Source organism: Eubalaena glacialis, chromosome 1, assembly GCF_028564815.1.
Source record: "Eubalaena glacialis isolate mEubGla1 chromosome 1, mEubGla1.1.hap2.+ XY, whole genome shotgun sequence".
NCBI classification, from domain to species: Eukaryota; Metazoa; Chordata; class Mammalia; order Artiodactyla; family Balaenidae; genus Eubalaena; species Eubalaena glacialis.
Genome location: NC_083716.1, coordinates 55,789,176 through 55,807,592, shown reverse-complemented (window position 1 = coordinate 55,807,592; position 18,417 = coordinate 55,789,176). Strand labels below are relative to the sequence as shown.

General features: G+C 45.4%; 1 protein-coding gene across 1 annotated transcript in view; it reads left to right on the top strand.

Moving 5' to 3' along the window:
* The window catches only part of TSPAN14 (tetraspanin 14), a 58,432-nt gene that overhangs the window by 19,282 nt on the left and 20,733 nt on the right, over positions 1-18,417 (top strand). Inside the window, exon 2 of the mRNA XM_061179946.1 lies at positions 7,847-7,944. Coding sequence (XP_061035929.1) covers positions 7,864-7,944 — 81 coding nt within the window. The 5' untranslated portion in view covers positions 7,847-7,863. The remainder of the gene's footprint in view (positions 1-7,846; positions 7,945-18,417) is intronic.

The window sequence follows — 18,417 nt, the reverse complement described above, 5'->3', positions numbered from 1 at the left end:
CTCAGTTTGAAATGTAGGAGTTGGTGTCACCATATTATTATTTTGGGGGGGTTTGCAGGGGAGGAGCATCAGAGGTGGCTAAATATAAGAATTGTTTGAAAGCAGTTGATGTGGTTAGAGCCCTTTCCTTTCTCAGTGGTTCTTGGTGACTGCTTCTTCCCTTTAGCTTGACATTGGAGATTCCTTCTGCTGAAGGAAAAACCAAGGGCCTGGGAGACTCCAGGTGTTCTTGGAGGTTCATATGAAGACTATCTCCATTCCCCAGCCTTTTATCCCACTTGGTTTCTAGAACATTGACAGCCAGCCCCTTACCTTTCAGGCAGGAGATTAAAAGACACCTCACTGGGGAACCTGACCGGCCTAAGAGGAAAGAACTAAAGATGCTGACGACATCTTTAGCAGATGGCCCAGCCAGATCGCCCTGCACAGAAACTCACCTGCCCAAGAACTCAGTGCTACTAGTCAGTTCTTAGGCATTTATTCTTAGTCATGAGGATTACCAAGGATTGCTAATATCTGAAGAAAGTACCTAACATGAAAGGAAGCAAAACAAGTAGGGGGGAAAAGGCAACTTGAAATAAATATTCTATTTAGAGAGAATATTTTGAAAAAAATTAGACATTTTCTCAGAGAGATAAGAGAAATATTATATCTATGAAATATGATATGTTCCTCTACAAAAGGAACATTTAGAAAACAAAAAAGTATTAAAAGTTTAAAAGAGTAAGAGCAGAGCAAAAATATCAGAATTAATAGAATAATTAGAATTATTATAAAGTTGAAAGAGTCTTCCAGAAAATAGACAAGAAAGATGAAGAGATGGATAATAGAGCAGAAGAGGTAAGAAATTTAAGGAATCAGCCCGGGTTCCCATATCCATTAATATAGGAGCTGCAGAAAGAGAGAACAGAGAAAAATGCAAGTGGGAAAATCATCCAGAAAAAAACTTCCTAGAAAGATATAGGTTTCCATATTGTATGGACTCATCAAATGTTGAGCCAAGTGGATGAAGATAGACCAGTACCCTGAAATGTCAGTGTGCTGGGGAGAAAGGGATGATCCTACAAGTTTACAGAAAGAAAGGAACAGGTTAAATACAAAGATCAGGAATCTGAGTGGTTTCAGCCTTCTTAATACCCTGGAATATAGGTAGGGCGACCCCTTCATTGTTCTCAGTGGAATTGACTCCCAACCTAGAATTCTATACACAGCCAAACGTTTATTCAGAAATGAAGGTAAAATAAAGATGTTTTCAGACATACAGGGTCTGAAAAACTTTCCTTTTGCCCTGAAGATTTCCTCCACCAAGGTGAACAAAGACTGGCTCTCTTGTAGGCTGTATCCCAAATGAGGCAAAAGGGAGTTCTGGGACCCAGTCCAGATTAAAGCGGCTCAGAGGATTCCAGGAGAGGTTTCTTCTCAAGAAGAACTAGAAATAGGACATCTGATGTGAGTGAGCTTATTGAGAGGAGATTTGGACAACTGGCATTGAATTTGGGGTTGAATAGTAATAAATTTGTAGAAAATTAAACAAACAGAAAAATAAGAATTATTAACTCCAGAGAACAAAAAGTTGTCTAGGAAAAGTAATCATGGTTTACATGGCTCACTCTGATGGCTCTCGTGGTCCTAATAATGTAAACACTGAAAATTACTCTAGCCATCACTATAGTTTAGCTATAATTGGAGTGCAGGTATGGGAAAGGAGTTGGGGGGGGCGGTTTGGGGCACAGGTGGTTTGTAGAGGAGGGAAGAGAGTTATGCCCTTGTCTTCCAGGGTGGGAAGTGGATAGGTAACACCTAAATAACACTGGAAAGCCAGGGAATAGTAAGACAAACATATCATATACAGAAATTTCTAAGAGATATTTGGGAAGTTAACATCAAGACCAGCTAGAAGTTGAGGGAGTCCCTGGAAAGGGCAAGGCCTGGCCTTGGGACCTGGGATCTGCTGTTTTTCTCAACACAGCTTTTACAGTCGCTGATTCGTAGATTATGTGCAGGGACAATTTGGAAAAAAATTAAAGCAACAGCAAATCTAGAACACATGGCCTGTGATAAGGGGAAGTCCTGTTTCACAAAACTCAGGGGTGCATGTAAGTATGTGTGCCCTGGATTGATTGTTAAATGTGCTTCTTACTGTGGGCCATCGTAAAAAATTTGCAAGCCATTGTCAGTGGCTTCTCATTGCCAGTTCCCTTTGCACACTTCTGAATTGTCCAAGTATTTTACAGTTGAGCGTGTGCTACTTTTTAAATTAAATAAAGCGGTGGGAGGGAGAGGGAAGAGGAAGGAATCTTACAAGTTAATATTATCCCAAAGTAGATGAGCCCTGTTTACTTTGACTACAGAGGTCATCACACTTGGGGGGCCAGCATCCTCCACCAGCAGTGGCCTTCGTTTATTTTTTTTTTATTTTATTTATTATAAATTTATTTATTTATTTATTTTTGGCTCCGTTGGGTCTTCATTTCTGTGTGCGGGCTTTCTCTAGTTGCGGTGAGCGGGGGCTACTCTTTGTTGCGGTGCATGGGCTTCTCATTGCGGTGGCTTCTCTTGTTGCGGAGCACGGGCTCTAGGCACGTGGGCTTCAGTAGTTGTGGCACGCAGGCTCAGTAGTTGTGGCGCATGGGCTTAGTTGCTCCATGGCATGTGGGATCTTCCCGGACCAGGGCTCGAACCCGTGTCCCCTGCATTGGCAGGCGGATTCTTAACCACTGCGCCACCAGGGGAGACCCTCAGTTTATATTTTTAATACAAAGGTGGTAATGGTAAGTGCGATGATGAAAACCTTTTTAGAAAATCACTTGTATGTCTACCAACCCATGAAACCATTTTCACGCTTTTAGTTTCCATTTTGACCTTTGACCACATGCTTACAAATTGTTTCATAATTGCAAACCAGGATGTTTAGATTTCATACTTAACTCATATTGTTTTTCTTCTTTTGGTTTCTTTCCTTGAGGCAAATTCTGAGTCATGAGTTTACTGGATTAAGGGTCTGACTTTTTTTTTTTTGAATTTGAATGTCTGTAACTGTATTGCTTACCAAAGGGTTAGTAACAGTTTACTCCCATGCCAGCAAGGTATGAATGCACCAGGCTCATCGTGGTTTGCCAGCGATAGTGGTGGTGATTTTGTTAAATTAAAAAGTGTAAAACACTATCTGCGGGTTGTCTTTAAGTTTCATTTCCAGTGACTATGAATATTTTTCCATTTATGAATTGTATTGTCCTTCCATTTCAGTATAACGCCCGTATCCTTTGTCTATTTGTCTAAAACTAGGATCTTTTGTTAAGTATGAACTTTTATATGTTGCAGATAGTATTTACCCTTTGTCATAATAGCTGCAGCTGCAGGTAGCTTATCATTTGTGTGTCCTTTTTAATTTTAATGTTCCTTTTAATTGTATGGGAATTTAAAAACTTACCTGTTTTATACTGATATTTTTGTACTTTGGATTGTTTTTTCCTGTTGGCTCAAAAGTGAAGGAGATTGGCGTGTGTGTGTGTGTGTGTGTGTGTGTGTGTGTACATGTAGCCTTTAATATTTAGATTGGTTTTAGCGTATTATTCAGTTCCTCTCTGATTGCAAACGAGCTATCTCAACACTTAAATAATTCTGAGTTTCCCCCTTGTTTTAAGAAGTTGATGTTTTGACAAACACATGCCTCCTATTTGCCACATAAATGCTTTATTCTTTTTTGATAACTTTTGGAGTTGAGACAGTTTGAGGACTTGGAATTAAATTTTTCTGATAATTGTTTTCTATGCAAAAAACACAAAATAGCTTTTGGAGATTCTTCTCAATTGTGGTGATAATTAGTATTTGTGAAAAGTTTATTCATCTTCTGTTAGAAGGCAAAGTTCTTAGTCTGTGTATGTATTTTAGGGTAAATGGTCTTGGTGTTAATTGGTTAGCTGGTAGAGCGCTGAGTTCTGCCTTCCTCTGACATGACTAGGGTTACCAAAGAAGGTGAGAAGTCAGGGACCACAGTCACTCTGGAGTCACTTTGGCTAACTTTGGGGTCAGATCTGGTTCTGGTTTCAGCGCTGCTGTCCTCATCGCCTTCTGTTCTTTGGTCCTTGGTAAATTTTGGGTAACACCTCAGGCTGGTGGCTGGGGAGCACTCAACAGTCTTTTTCTCCTTCATTGAGGTTCTGAAGCTGCCAAGCCAGACCTCAGATGCTCATTGGCTTCATTCCCCTCCAAACCCAAGGCCCTGCGTTGGAGGATGTGGCTTAGGCTAGGGTCCAAACAGGTCTAACTGTTACCTCCTTCCATTTAAATTCTGGGACTTGCCTATGTGGAGACCTGGATCTTCTGGCTGAAGTTCAGGACCTGCTTCTCCACCTCCTGGTCCCAGAACAGAGCGAGCAGGTCAGGAGTGAGAGGCAGCCTTTCCTCCCTGCTCCTTAGGTGAAGTGTGGGCTGGGGTCACTCTCCTCACCTCCTGGTCCATTGAGTGCCTTCTCTTCCCATGGGGAGGAGGAATAAACAAGTGGGTGAAGAAAGACTAAACTAAATGGTTTCCCGTCAACAGTTTCCTCTTCTGTGGGTTGGAATGGGGAAATAAGTGTTGCTGAGACACCCTGCCCCAAAACCTCGTAAGGTTATTTTGATCCAACACAAATGGCACAGTGCTCATGCGAGTGCTCTGGGGGCGGGGGCGGTGGCAGGCATGTAAGGGGACATATCGGAGTGTGACACATCATCTCATGGATGATTAGGGTGTTTCTTTCTGATCATTCCCTGGCACAGACCTGGCTAGTATAGTTCCGAGTGTTTAAGTTACCAGGGAGTGAGGGCTTGGGGTTTACGTCATGGTTGTTAAGATTCTCCGGGTGTGGGTTCGGACCCTGACATCTGTGAAAGCAGAGTTATTTCCTGGTTGTGAGTCTTTGTGGGGTGAGACCCTGGGAGCCCAGTGGAGGAGGGGGGAGCAGATGGTGAGAAAACCAGCCCCCTGCAGAGAATCCACATTCCAGAGCACAGGCTCCCTGCAGCCTGCGTGCCAAGGAGCTCCTGTGGCCTTTCCATGTTCTCCCTGCTTACCTGGCTGGAGCTGAAGGAGACCAGGGATCTCCACATGGAGAGTCCCTGTGTCACCTCAGGGTCATCGTTTTTCAGAGGCCCTGGGCAAGCGGGCAGGGATGAGGTCTGCAGTGCTGTGGAAAGCATACAGGCCAGTGCTAATTAGCTGGCTTCTTTGTGGAGCCAAGACCAAGGAGAAAGAAGGGAGCCTGGCTTTGTTTACTGCTTCAGAGCTCTGGGGAGAGTTCTTTACTATGGTTAGGTTAAATGATGTCCAAGGAGCGCCCTCTTGGATTCCTGAACATTCGGGTGCCATGCCTGAGCAGCCCTCCCCAATCTCTGGGGCCCAGTTCCATGGAGGGCACGGCCATCCACTTTCTGGCTTCTTTAGGATGCACAGGTGGGGAGGTGCATTTGGCCTTCCAAGGAGCAGGATTGTCTTGTCCATAAAAAGAACAGGGTTTCTACCACTTAAACATTTTTCTGCCTCATAGGTCATTTCCAGCCAAGTTGGCTGTTCTCTGTCTTAAACTTACTTGAGTTTTAGATTAAAAAAATTTTTCCTGTGTGGATTAGTTCACGCATCTGCAGCTAGGAAGACAAACCAGTGCTTTGGGGTTTTGTAATCTGCGAAACACAAGTGGGTGAATTTTGGTTACTTTTAGTTAATTGCTTACCAGGAGCCATCACTACTGCACTCCCAGTCTCTGTGCTGCAAATACAGCTGACAAGGTCCTTCCACCTTTGCAAGATCCCCAGAGGGACTACAGCCTTCCGTGCCCAAGCTGATACCTTGTCCATTAGGCATGGCAGGAATCACCTGGGGAATCTGTCAGAACTGGAGATTCTTGGCCCCAACCCAGACCTGCTTATCAGAATCTCCAGAAATCTGTGTTTAGAGTAAGTCATTTTGATGCTGCCGGCTGATCTCCTCAACACCAGTGACATTAGGAATCGGTCGTTAAGGCCCCATTTTAGTTGAGGGTGCTGAGGCCCCGAGAGGCAGACGCTTGCCCAGGTCAGGTCATGTTGCTGAAGGAAGGAATCTCTGTCTGAGAGCTCCTTTTCCTCTCCCTGCAGCCACTCTGTGTGGACCAGGCTGTGTTCAGGCCTCCTGTGTGTCCTTGTGTCCAGTATTGTCCCTCATTACCTGGGGTTGTGTTCACACGCATTCTTGGAGGGGAGTTTTGTAGAATTGCTGCTCTGCTGGTGGGATGGGGAAGTGGGCATGGGGCTGCTGGGTCACTGCCCCTCCCTGGCTGGGTTTGAGGCCAGGCAGGCTGGGTACTCCCAGCTGGGCCTTGACCACGCTCCCATCGCTCCTGGAGGGAGGGGAGCCAGCGGATGGTGGTGTCCAGGCTCTGCCTGTTGGTTCTGCTCTGTGGGAAGGATGCTGGAGCAGTCAGAGCACCCGTTTGCAGAAGGATGTGGTTTTCATGTCCCTGCTTGGCAACACTTTCTCAGAACGCTACAGACCAACGGCCAGGCCACCGAGGCCACCTTACAGGAAGGGATTTTGCCGTGGTTGCTCCACAGCGAGGCGCAGAAGCTGGTCTCTTGCTGGCAGTTGTGGGTGGTTTGTCTCCCCACTGTCAGAGTAGCCTTGTTTGTTTTTGCCTTAGGCCCTGGGTTACATCTTGTTCTTCTCCTCACCCTGGGGAGTGGGGCGAATAGGGGGTGGGGGGGGGCATTCCCCGTGAGCCTTAGATCCCACCCTGGGGGTCAGCTTGAGGCAGGCACCTGCCTCCTTCCCCACCATTCAGCCACTGTTTGACAGCAGGAGATAATGGAGGAGTTAAGGGTTCACCTAGGTTGCCATTGGGGTTCAAAAAGGAACATAGTAAAGGTAGGCCAGGCCCTCGGAATTCATTCCCCTTTGAGGGCACCCTCGTTTGTGCAGGCTTTGGCGGATGGACACAGATAAAAAAGAGTGGCCCCTCCTTCACCCTGTGCTGTTCAGTGTTCTATAATCCAAGCTTTACTGCAGCCCCAGGAGGCCAAAACAGTGGTCCTGGTAGGTGGGAGGTTAGGCAGAGGAAGGGGGAATGGGGTGAAGGCTGGCTGCTGTGGGCTCACAGGATCTCTGCCCGGGCCAGGGTGCTCTGCCTTCCTTACCTTTTGAGGGTGAGCTTGGGAGGTTGTCTCGGAAAATGTTAGATGAACAAATATGGCTTTTCCTGACTGGTCACTGTTAGGTCACGTCCAGACCTGCCCTTTATCTCTTCTTCCCAAACGCGGCTCTCAGTGGTCAAGCCCTCATTTCGTCCTTTGGTTCCCTCGACTCCTGGTTGCTCTGCCCCAGGTAGCCGTGGGTGGAAAGAATGTGGACTGTGGGGAACCCCCAACCTCCCCCCCCCCCGCCCCCGCCTTGGTTTAGATCCTGGGCCCTGTTGTTTTTGTCTTGCTGTTGGGCAAGTCACGTGACCTTCCTGAACTCCTATTTCCCCATCAGGAAGTGGGGAAATCAATACCCAATGGAGAGGTGATGAGATAATGTTTGGGAAGGTTCCCAGCAGAAGTCCTGGTATTTAGAACACACTTTTTAAAAATCACCATTCTCCATTCTTTCAAAAATTCTCCTCTTATTCTTTTGGCTGTTTATGGAAAGTTGACTTCACCTGATTTTTGTCTGACCTGTAGCTGCCATTGATAGTAAACCCACGTCTGGACTAGTAAAGGAGCACAGGGGACAATTTGGGAATTTCTGGAGCCTGAGTCTGTATCTTGCCTTTGCTCTTTCCTAGGGGAGCAGGTTTTGGGGAGATGTTTTGAAACTGAACCTGCTGTCTTATCACTCCTCCTCTCTCCACAGATCCTGCTTCTCAGAAGATGCACTATTATAGATACTCCAACGCCGAGGTCAGCTGCTGGTACAAGTACCTCCTTTTCAGCTACAACATCGTCTTCTGGGTGAGTGGATGAGAGCGGCCATGTTCCCTGGCGTCGTCCTTAATTAGTAAATCATGCTTCTTCATGTTCTTTTGATTTGCCAGACCCCCGTGAGGCTCTGGGTGAGGTGGCTGACGGTCAGGGTCCTGCCCTCATGAAACCAGTGACAAGTATTGGGTTGACCAAAAAGTTTGTTCAAAAAACTGGAAAATCCAGTTCCGTTCAAAACGGAAAAACCAGAACAAACTTTTTGGCCAACCCAATAAATTATAAAGTAGACCGTCAGGTGCTGTGATGAGGAAGGCCAAGGCGATTGAAGACCAGATTAAGGGGCCCTACCCCAGCCTTTGGGGGTTCAGGAAGATGGGGCTCTGACCCAGAGGCGTGTCGGTTTCCCTCCACCCACACCCCAGGAATGCCCTAATGAGACATCAGCTGCCGGGTCCTTTGTGCACATTGGACTGTGGGCCAGGCCTTGTCCTGGGCTCTGGGAGGTAAGGGTGGACAAGGGGAGTAAAACCCTGTCCTTGTGGTGCTGGTGTTCAATCAGAAGGGGTATTAGCCTACTGAGCCTCAGAGCAGGGCGGGTGAAGCCACTTGGCCGGGTGGTTGGGAAGCACATTTTGAGGAGAGGTGGCTTGTAGGCTGAGACCTGAGTACTAGTGAAGACACAGCTATGTGGGGTCTTGGGAAGAAAGCTCCAGGTAGGGAGAGCAGCATGTGCAGAGGTCCTGAGGCAGGAATGAACTTGGCATGTGCAAGAAGCAAAAAGAAGGCCATGTGGCTGAAGCTGAGTGAGTACAGGGCACAGGGGACACAGGTGAGGACATGGGCATGAAGAAGCCAGGTCATGCAGGACTGTATGGTTCCCAGAAAGTAGCTGGAATTCTACTTCTTTCAGTAACTCTTGTTAGGTTATAAGTTGGATGGTGTCGTCTGATTTTGGAGTGATTCTGCAGAGTGAAAGCATGGAGGGTGGTCCCATGTTCTGAGATGGGCATTTGGGGCAGAAGGGTTTGAATGGCCTCTTAGCCAGCCACATGGAGATGTCAGTGTCCCGTACCAGTGGCCATCCTGGAGATGAAAGTCTTGGCCGCCATCAGAGGAAGGGGTGACCAGATCATCGAAGGAGAGTGTATTGACTGAGGAGAGGAGGGGTCTGAATATTGAGGCGGGGATGCTAGAGGTGGGGTTGAGGAGGAAAGTCCTCTCCAAAGTTGGCTGTGAGTGAGTGGCCTGAGATAAAAGGAAGACCAGGAGATTTTGTGTCGTGGAAGCCTTGAGAGGAAGCCCTTCATGTAGAGAGGAGTAGGATGAAGACAGAAAATTGACATTGGCTTTGACAAGGTGGAGGGTATGACCTTGACCAGAACTGCTGGGGATGGAAACCCACCTGGAGTTGGTCCAGGAGCCAGTGGGACATGAGGAAGTGGAGACCAGTGACTCATGACAGTTCTTTTAAGGAGTCTTGCCTTAAAGAGGAGCAGACAAATTGGGTACTGGCTGGAGATGGTCAAGGGGTTAAGGGAGATATCAGAGCATGTCAGTGGCTTTGGTCCAGGGGGAGGCAGACATTGATTCTGTGCAGGAGAGCACGGTGACATGACCGTGCACAGAGGGTTTTAAAACCTCATTTAATCCAAGTGTCTGCAGCTAGTGTCTGGGTGGGGCCTGATGGAGAAGGAGGGACAGGATAAGTGGTCATGATGCCACATTTGCCTCTACTGAGGATTTTGGCATTTCCTATTTGGACTGGAACTCTTGACATCGAGGCCGACTTACCAAGATCTCTCAGCCTTTCACCCTTGTTTTTCCAGCATCACCCGCTGATGATTTATCTCAAAGTTTGGGGGGTTTTCTGTCCTGGAGAAGTAGGGTGGGATTCAGTGGCTTGGCCATTCACCGCAGGACTTTTCTGGTGCCCAGACAGCCTTTCACCAGCAGCCTCATTATTGCCCCTGAGGTAGGGCAGTGCTGGACATTTGAGGTGGTCTCTGGGGGCCCCTCCTAATGGGAGGACTGTGGTTGCCCCGTCCCTGAGGTGGGTGGCTTCTCAGACCTGCATTGCTCCCTGTCTGGAGGAGAGCCTTCTGGCCTCACCTGGAGTCCCCAGCCCCCAGCCAGGTGCACAGTTGAGGGCCACCTGGCTTAGGCAGGTGGTTTGACACTTCAGACACTTTGTCCACCGGCTGTTGTACCCCTTGCCCGCTGGCCAGCTGTGCTTGCTTGGCCTTATATCCCGACCTCTGACTCTCATCCTGATTTTTGCATCTGGAGTGAAACTCTCCTGCTGCTGCTGTGGCCCAGGGCCCTGGTAATCTCTGTTTCTTCAGAGCCTCTTCAGGATAGATTCTTTGCTCTTGGGAAGCTGTACTAACTTGCCCAATATAATACATTGGCAGCACCAGATTCACATAGCGGAGTTCATGAATCCAGAATTGTAGCAAGTCTGCTTGGTGATTGAAGGGGGCTACAGCGTTATCAGAGTTTTGCAGAATTGGCAGCATCTGTGGTCGAGAGTTAATCATTTTTCAGTTAGTGTGCACTGGGGCAGAACAGGACAGGACAAACAGGAACAGTCAGGAAAACGAGGCATGAGAGCTCTGTTGGGAGAATGAGAGGGGGAGGCTGCCCGGCCCCTCCCTGCTGGGTTCTAGGCGGAGATTTGCTGTCTTCTGCACAGGAGCTGGGAATGTGGAATGAGGCTTGAGAATTGGGGCGCAGAGCCCTTAGGGAAGTGCGTGGTGCAGCGGGGGTTCCTGGGTGCCAGTCTGGACTCTCACCTGAGCTGATTTCTTTGTGAAATACTGTTCTCCCCTGCCTGCTGCCTGCCTCACAAGGTTGCTGCAAATGAATAAGATGATGTGCCAAGCCCTTACCTCCTCAGAGAAGTTTTCTTTTTTAAATGGAGAAAATACAAAACTAGAGGAATATAATGAACCCCCCACTCCCCGCTGCCATGTTCCCATCAGCTAGCTTCAAAAGTTACCAACTCAGCCTATCACGTTTAATTTATATCTTCCCCCACCTCGGATTATTTTGAAGCAAAGCACAGATGGATCATTTTGCAGAGAGTATTTGTTTGGTTTCGATGAATGAACAGTGACAAGTGGAGCAGGAGGATGACAGCCTTGATGGTGGACTTGGGCTCCGGAGGCAGGTCTGAACATGCGGAAGCACCCTGTTGATTCTTTGACCGATTCCAGGTGCTGGAACAAGCAGAGGTTTTATTTAACAGTTTGCCCCATCCAGAATTATTTTCACAGTAACATTCTTTATAGCAAACACCTGTAGCACTCTAACCGTTTTTTGTTTTGTGTTTTTTAAGCTGTCTCCTTCCAACTTCAAGGCGGAGATTTTTCCAAGGGACCATTAATACTTGCTTGAGGCGAGAGATGTGGATGCCCGCAGTGTTTGTGTCTGTTCTGAACTGCATGTTTTACTGGGTGAACATGGAGCTGGGCTTCATGGGGATCTTATCACAGGGATGTCAGGAAAATGCTGCCACCACAGCATTTTGAGGACACTAGCACTTTTTACCCTTTCTTGGTTTTTAAAAATTATTATTATTATTATTTTTAAATTTATTTTATTTTATTTATTTTTGGCTGTGTTGGGTCTTCGTTGCTGTGCGTGGGCTTTCTCTCGTTGCGGCGAGCGGGGGCTGCTCTTCGTTGCGGTGTGCAGGCTTCTCATTGCGGTGGCTTCTCTCTTTTTATAAATTTATTTATTTATTTATTTATTTATGGCTGCGTTGGGTCTTCATTGCTGCGCTGGACTTTCTCTACTTGCCACGAGCGGGGGCTACTGTTTGTTGTGGCGCGCAGGCTTCTCATTGCAGTGGCTTCTCTTGTTGCGGAGCACGGGCTCTAGGTGCGCAGGCTTCAGTAGTTGTGGCACGTGGGCTCAGTAGTTGTGGCTCACGGGCTCTAGAGCGCAGGCTCAGTAGTCGTGGCACACGGGCTTTAGTTGCTCCACGGCATGTGGAATCTTCCCGGACCAGGGCTCGAACCCGTGTCCCCTGCATTGGCAGGCGGATTCTTTTTTTTTTTTTTTTTAAACATCTTTATTGAAGTATAATTGCTTTACAATGGTGTGTTAGCTTCTGCTTTATAACAAAGTGAATCAGTTATACATATACATATGTTCCCATATCTCTTCCCTCTTGCATCTCCCTCCCTCCCACCCTCCCTATCCCACCCCTCTAGGTGGTCACAAAGCACCGAGCTGATCTCCCTGTGCTATGCGGCTGCTTCCCACTAGCTATCTATTTTACATTTGGTAGTGTATATATGTCCATGACACTCTCTCACCCTATCACATCTCACCCCTCCCCCTCCCCATATCCTCAAGTCCATTCTCTAGTAGGTCTGTGTCTTTATTCCCATCTTGCCACTAGGTTCTTCATGACTTTTTTTTTTTTTTCCTTAGATTCCATATATATGTGTTAGCATACTGTATTTCTTTTTCTCTTTCTGACTTACTTCACTCTGTATGACAGACTCTAACTCCATCCACCTCATTACAAATACCTCCATTTCATTTCTTTTTATGGCTGAGTAATATTCCATTGTATATATGTGCCACATCTTCTTTATCCATTCATCCGATGATGGACACCTGGAAGGTTGCTTCCATGTCCTGGCTATTGTAAACAGAGCTGCAATGAATATTTTGGTACATGACTCTTTCTGAATTATGGTTTTCTCAGGGTATATGCCCAGTAGTGGGATTGCTGGGTCGTATGGTAGTTCTATTTTTAGTTTTTTAAGGAACCTCCATACTGTTCTCCATAGTGGCTGTATCAATTCACATTCCCACCAACAGTGCAAGAGGGTTCCCTTTTCTCCACACCCTCTCCAGCATTTATTGTTTCTAGATTTTTTGATGATGGCCATTCTGACCGGTGTGAGATGATACCTCATTGTAGTTTTGATTTGCATTTCTCTAATGATTAATGATGTTGAGCATTCTTTCATGTGTCTGTTGGCAATCTGTATATCTTCTTTGGAGAAATGTCTATTTAGGTCTTCTGCCCATTTTTGGATTGGGTTGTTCGTTTTTTTGTTATTGAGCTGCATGAGCTGCTTGTAAATCTTGGAGATTAATCCTTTGTCAGTTGCTTCATTTGCAAATATTTTCTCCCATTCTGAGGGTTGTCTTTTGGTCTTGTTTATGGTTTCCTTTGCTGTGCAAAAGCTTTTCAGTTTCATTAGGTCCCATTTGTTTATTTGTGTTTTTATTTCCATTTCTCTAGGAGGTGGGTCAAAAAGGATCTTGCTGTGATTTATGTCATAGAGTGTTCTGCCTATGTTTTCCTCTAAGAGTTTGATAGTGTCTGGCCTTACACTTAGGTCTTTAATCCATTTGGAGTTTATTTTTGTGTATGGTGTCAGGGAGTGTTCTAATTTCATACTTTTACATGTACCTGTCCAATTTTCCCAGCACCACTTATTGAAGAGGCTGTCTTTTCTCCACTGTATCTGCTTGCCTCCTTTATCAAAGATAAGGTGACCATATGTGCGTGGGCTTATCTCTGGGCTTTCTATCCTGTTCCATTGATCTATATTTCTGTTTTTGTGCCAGTACCAAACTGTCTTGATTACTGTAGCTTTGTAATATACTCTGAAGTCAGGGAGCCTGATTCCTCCAGCTCCATTTTTCGTTCTCAAGATTGCTTTGGCTATTCGGGGTCTTTTGTGTTTCCATACAAATTGTGAAATTTTTTGTTCTAGTTCTGTGAAAAATGCCAGTGGTAGTTTGATAGGGATTGCATTGAATCTGTAGATTGCTTTGGGTAGCAGAGTCATTTTCACAATGTTGATTCTTCCAATCCAAGAACATGGTATATCTCTCCATCTATTTGTATCATCTTTAATTTCTTTCATCAGTGTCCTATAATTTTCTGCATACAGGTCTTTTGTCTCCTTAGGTAGGTTTATTCCTAGATATTTTATTCTTTTTGTTGCAATGGTAAACGGGAGTGTTTTCTTAATTTCACTTTCAGATTTTTCATCATTAGTATACAGGAATGCAAGAGATTTCTGTGCATTAATTTTGTATCCTGCTACTTTACCAAATTCATTGATTAGCTCTAGTAGTTTTCTGGTAGCATCTTTAGGATTCTCTATGTATAGTATCATGTCATCTGCAAACAGTGACAGCTTTACTTCTTCTTTTCCGATTTGGATTCCTTTTATTTCTTTTTCTTCTCTGATTGCTGTGGCTAACACTTCCAAAACTATGTTGAATAATAGTGGTGAGAGTGGGCAACCTTGTCTTGTTCCTGATCTTAATGGAAATGGTTTCAGTTTTTCACCATTGAGGACAATGTTGACTGTGGGTTTGTCATATACAGCCTTTATTATGTTGAGGAAAGTTCCCTCTATGCCTACTTTCTGCAGGACTTTTATCATAAATGGGTGTTGAATTTTGTCGAAAGCTTTCTCTGCATCTATTGAGATGATCATATGGTTTTTCTCCTTCAGTTTGTTAATATGATGTATCATGTTGATTGATTTGCGTATATTGAAGAATCCTTGCATTCCTGGAATAAACCCCACTTGATCATGGTGTATAATCCTTTTAATGTGCTGTTGGATTCTGTTTGCTAGTATTTTGTTGAGGATTTTTGCATCTATGTTCATCAGTGATATTGGCCTGTAGTTTTCTTTCTTTGTGACATCTTTGTCTGGTTTTGGTATCAGGGTGATGGTGGCCTCGTAGAATGAGTTGGGGAGTGTTCCTCCCTCTGCAATATTTTGGAAGAGTTTGAGAAGGATAGGTGTTAGCTCTTCTCTAAATGTTTGATAGAATTCGGCAGGCGGATTCTTAACCACTGCGCCACCAGGGAAGCCCGGTTTTTAAAATTATAATCATTCCTTGGATGTGTTAGACCTGTTTCTAGGGCAAAATCTCACTTTGACATAGGAAAATGCATATCAAAACCACAATGAGATACCACTCTCACCCATTAGAATGGGTATTATTAAAAACCAGAAAAATAACAAATGTTGGTGAGGATGTGGAGAAACTGGAATCCTTGTGCACTGTTGGTGAGAACGTATAATGGTGCAGCTGCTATGAAAAAAGTATGGCGGTTCCTCAAAAAGTAAAAAATAGAATTACCATATGATGCGGCAGTTCTCCTCTGGGCATATACCTAGAAGAATTGAAAGCAGGGTCTTGAAGAGATGTTTGCACACCCTTGTTCATAGCAGCGTTATTCATAATAGCTGAGAGCTAGAAGCAACCCCCATGTCTACCGAAGGATGAATGGATAAACAAAAAGTGGTCTATACAGGCCATGGAATATTATTCAGCCTTAAAAATGAAGGAAGTTCCTACACATACTACAACATGGGTGAATCTTGAGGACATTATGCTGAGTGAAATAAACCAAACACAAAAGGACAAATACTCTATGATTCCACTTATATGAGGTACATAGAGTAGTCTGCTTCAGAGACACAAAGTAGAATGGTGGGTACTAGGGGCTGGGGGGAGGGGAAAATGGGAAGTTACTGTTTAATGGGGACAGAGCGTCAGTTCTGCAAGATGGAAAGAGTTCTGTGGACGGTGGTGATGGTTTCACAATACTGTGAATGTACTTAATGCCACTGAGCCGTACACTTAAAAATGGTTAAGATGGTAAGTTTTATATTATGTGTACTTTACTATGATTAAAATTCTTTAAAAAATCTCACTTTGACTTGCAGAGGAAAGGAAGCTGGGAGGGGCTTACAGCCTTTCTCTTTGTTCATTCTCACCGCACCTGATTCCACAGAGAATTTGAGCTTCCCTGGTTTTGCTGAGTGAATCCTCTCGAGGGGTGATTCCGATGATGCCTGCAACTCCCACCACAGACACTGAGTTTAATCTGCAAAGATTCTGATAAAGCCCTTGCCTGGATCTATTTCAGAGGTGGAATAAAAGTGAAAAACGGAGGCTGCTTGTAGGCACAGACGACAGAGAGCCCCCCCTGCTGTGGACCTTCTCAGTGACAAGGGCAGGTCTGAGCCACAGCTTCCCTGCTTGTAAAATGCGGGAATTCATTTCTGACCCTGATGTGCAGCCTGTTTCTGGGTGAGAAACATGGACATTTGTGCTCTGTGACCAGCGTGGCTTGAGGCCCCTTCCTCCAAAGTAACAGATGCTCCCACGAGTAGGGTGAGCATGTAATTTGTGCTCCAAGTTGGGAAACTTTTAAGAATGAAAGAGAGGTTATTAAGAATTTTGCTGGAACAACAGATGTGCCCCAGGACTGCCCCAGGCAAACCAAGACAGTCCCTAACCCTAACCCTTCCCAAGAGAGGCAAAGCCAGTCCGATGCGGAAGGACCTAACGGCAGCTCCCTGCCCTTGCTCCCGTTTGTGGCATTTTTGTGGGTGGATGGTCTTAACTCTCTCTGTCTGGCCCTACAATGGGCTGTTGACTCTGGATCATTCTAACCGTTAGAGAATTGCCCTTATTTGAGCTGAACTCTGTCCATGTGATATCAGACCCCAAGGCCTGATCCCTAGGTCTGAGTGCAGATGGTTTCTCTGCTTCCATTTCTTGGTAATTCAATGCAGTCAGAAAGGGAAAGTCTAGTGTTTTAATAACATGTGTAGACTATTTCACTTTCACTGCTGAGAGGTGGTTCCTTTTTTCCCTTCCAGTTTTATTTACTAAACTTTTGTAACTGCATGGAAATTCTAGAAGACTACACAAGGCATCCCAACTTGACTGTGTTCCCTCCTTCAGGCTCCATTTTCCTGTCTGCAGTCACACATAGTTTCACATCTTGGTGAGAGTATCCACGTGATCTTGAAGTCTGCGTTTTCGTATCAGCATCACCTAGTGTAGAACATTCCAGGTTGCTGCATAGTCTTCCTGATTGTATTTTTGGAAATTCCTATATTGGACATTTAGGTTGTTTCCAATTTTTCTACTATCCTAGATAAGGAGCAGTGATTAGCTTTTGTAACACAGATTCTTCCCTTTGGGGAAAGGGGAGAAATTATTTGCTGGGATAGATTCCCAGGAGTGAGAGTAAATGGGTCAGAAGATGTGTCCATCGTTTTGACCGGCCTGACATTTATATAGTCATATTCTCCAGAAGGGCTGCCCCAATTCATAGGAAATAGACTGCCTTATCTTTTGACTCATAAGGGTGTGTGTTTGTATATTTTTCCACATTTTGTCTTGCCAAGACAGAGGGCGAGGATTGCTTAATTAGAGACTCCGCTAGAACTAGGAGTTACTGATTCGTGTAGGGCCTCAGCTCCTGATCTCACTGGCTCAGGCGCATCTGCGGCTGGGACCACCAGGAGGGATTTGCGAGGATGGGCAGTATGGTGCACTGTGATTATTCCCCAGGACATATGATTATTACACACTCACAGGGTGGCGTCAGGTCTAAGCAACTGGTGGTGTGTATAATTCTGCTTCCTTGGCCAGTAAATAGTCAGCGTGGCCCAGTCTGCTGGGGTGATTTGTCATCTATGGGGGAGTACCCTACTCCCATCTTGTTTGTACCTTTTGTTTTTTTTTCCTAGAAATGCTTTTTTAAAAATCACTTCTAGGGACTTTCCTGGTGGTCCAGTGGTTAAGAATCCGCCTTCCGGTGCAGGGAACATGGGTTCAATCCCTGGTCAGGGAACTAAGATCCCACATGCCGCAGGGCAACCAAGTCCACGCACTGCCACTACTGAGCCCGTGCGCTCTGGAGCTGGCACACCACAACTAGGGAGAAGCCCGCGCGCTGCAACGAAAAGACCCCATGTGACACAACTAAGACCCGACGCAGCCAAATAAATTTTAAAAAAAATCACTTCTATTGAAGTGTAGATTAAATAGAATAGGCCTCTCGCCTTCTGAGATGGCCCACACTCTGTCTGTGGAGTGTATTTCTCCCAAGGCCATTCTCACCTTTTGAGACGGACTGCATTCTGACTATGGAATGTGTATCTCTATAAATAAATCCACTTCTAATATACATATTGATACATACATACATAGAAAGAAGGAAGGAAGGGAGGGAGGGAGGGAGGGAGGGAGGAAGGAAGGAAGGGAGGGAGTGAGGGAGGGAGGAAGGAAGGAAGGAAGGAAGGAAGGAGGAAGGAGGAAGGAAGGAAGGATGAACCTGTACCCATTTCAAGTGTTCAGTGCGCTGAGCTGGCAGCTGTATCCTCCTTCCCCTCTGATCATGATCGCCACAATGAAGATGTGAAACGTTTCCATCCCTCTAGAAACTGTCCTTGCGCCCTTCTGTAGTCACTCCCTCCCCACCCTTCCTCTGGCAACCACTGATTTGCCTCCTGTCACTATAAATTAGATTTCACTCTCGGATCTGACTTCCTTTAGTTTAGGTGATGTTTCTCTGTTGTTTTTCTGCTTTTATTTTATTAATTTCTTTACAAGTTTTTCAAAAATCATGTTTTTATATTTAAAAATTGTGGTAAAACATACATAACAAAACTTAGAATTATAACTATTTTTAAGTGCCCAGTT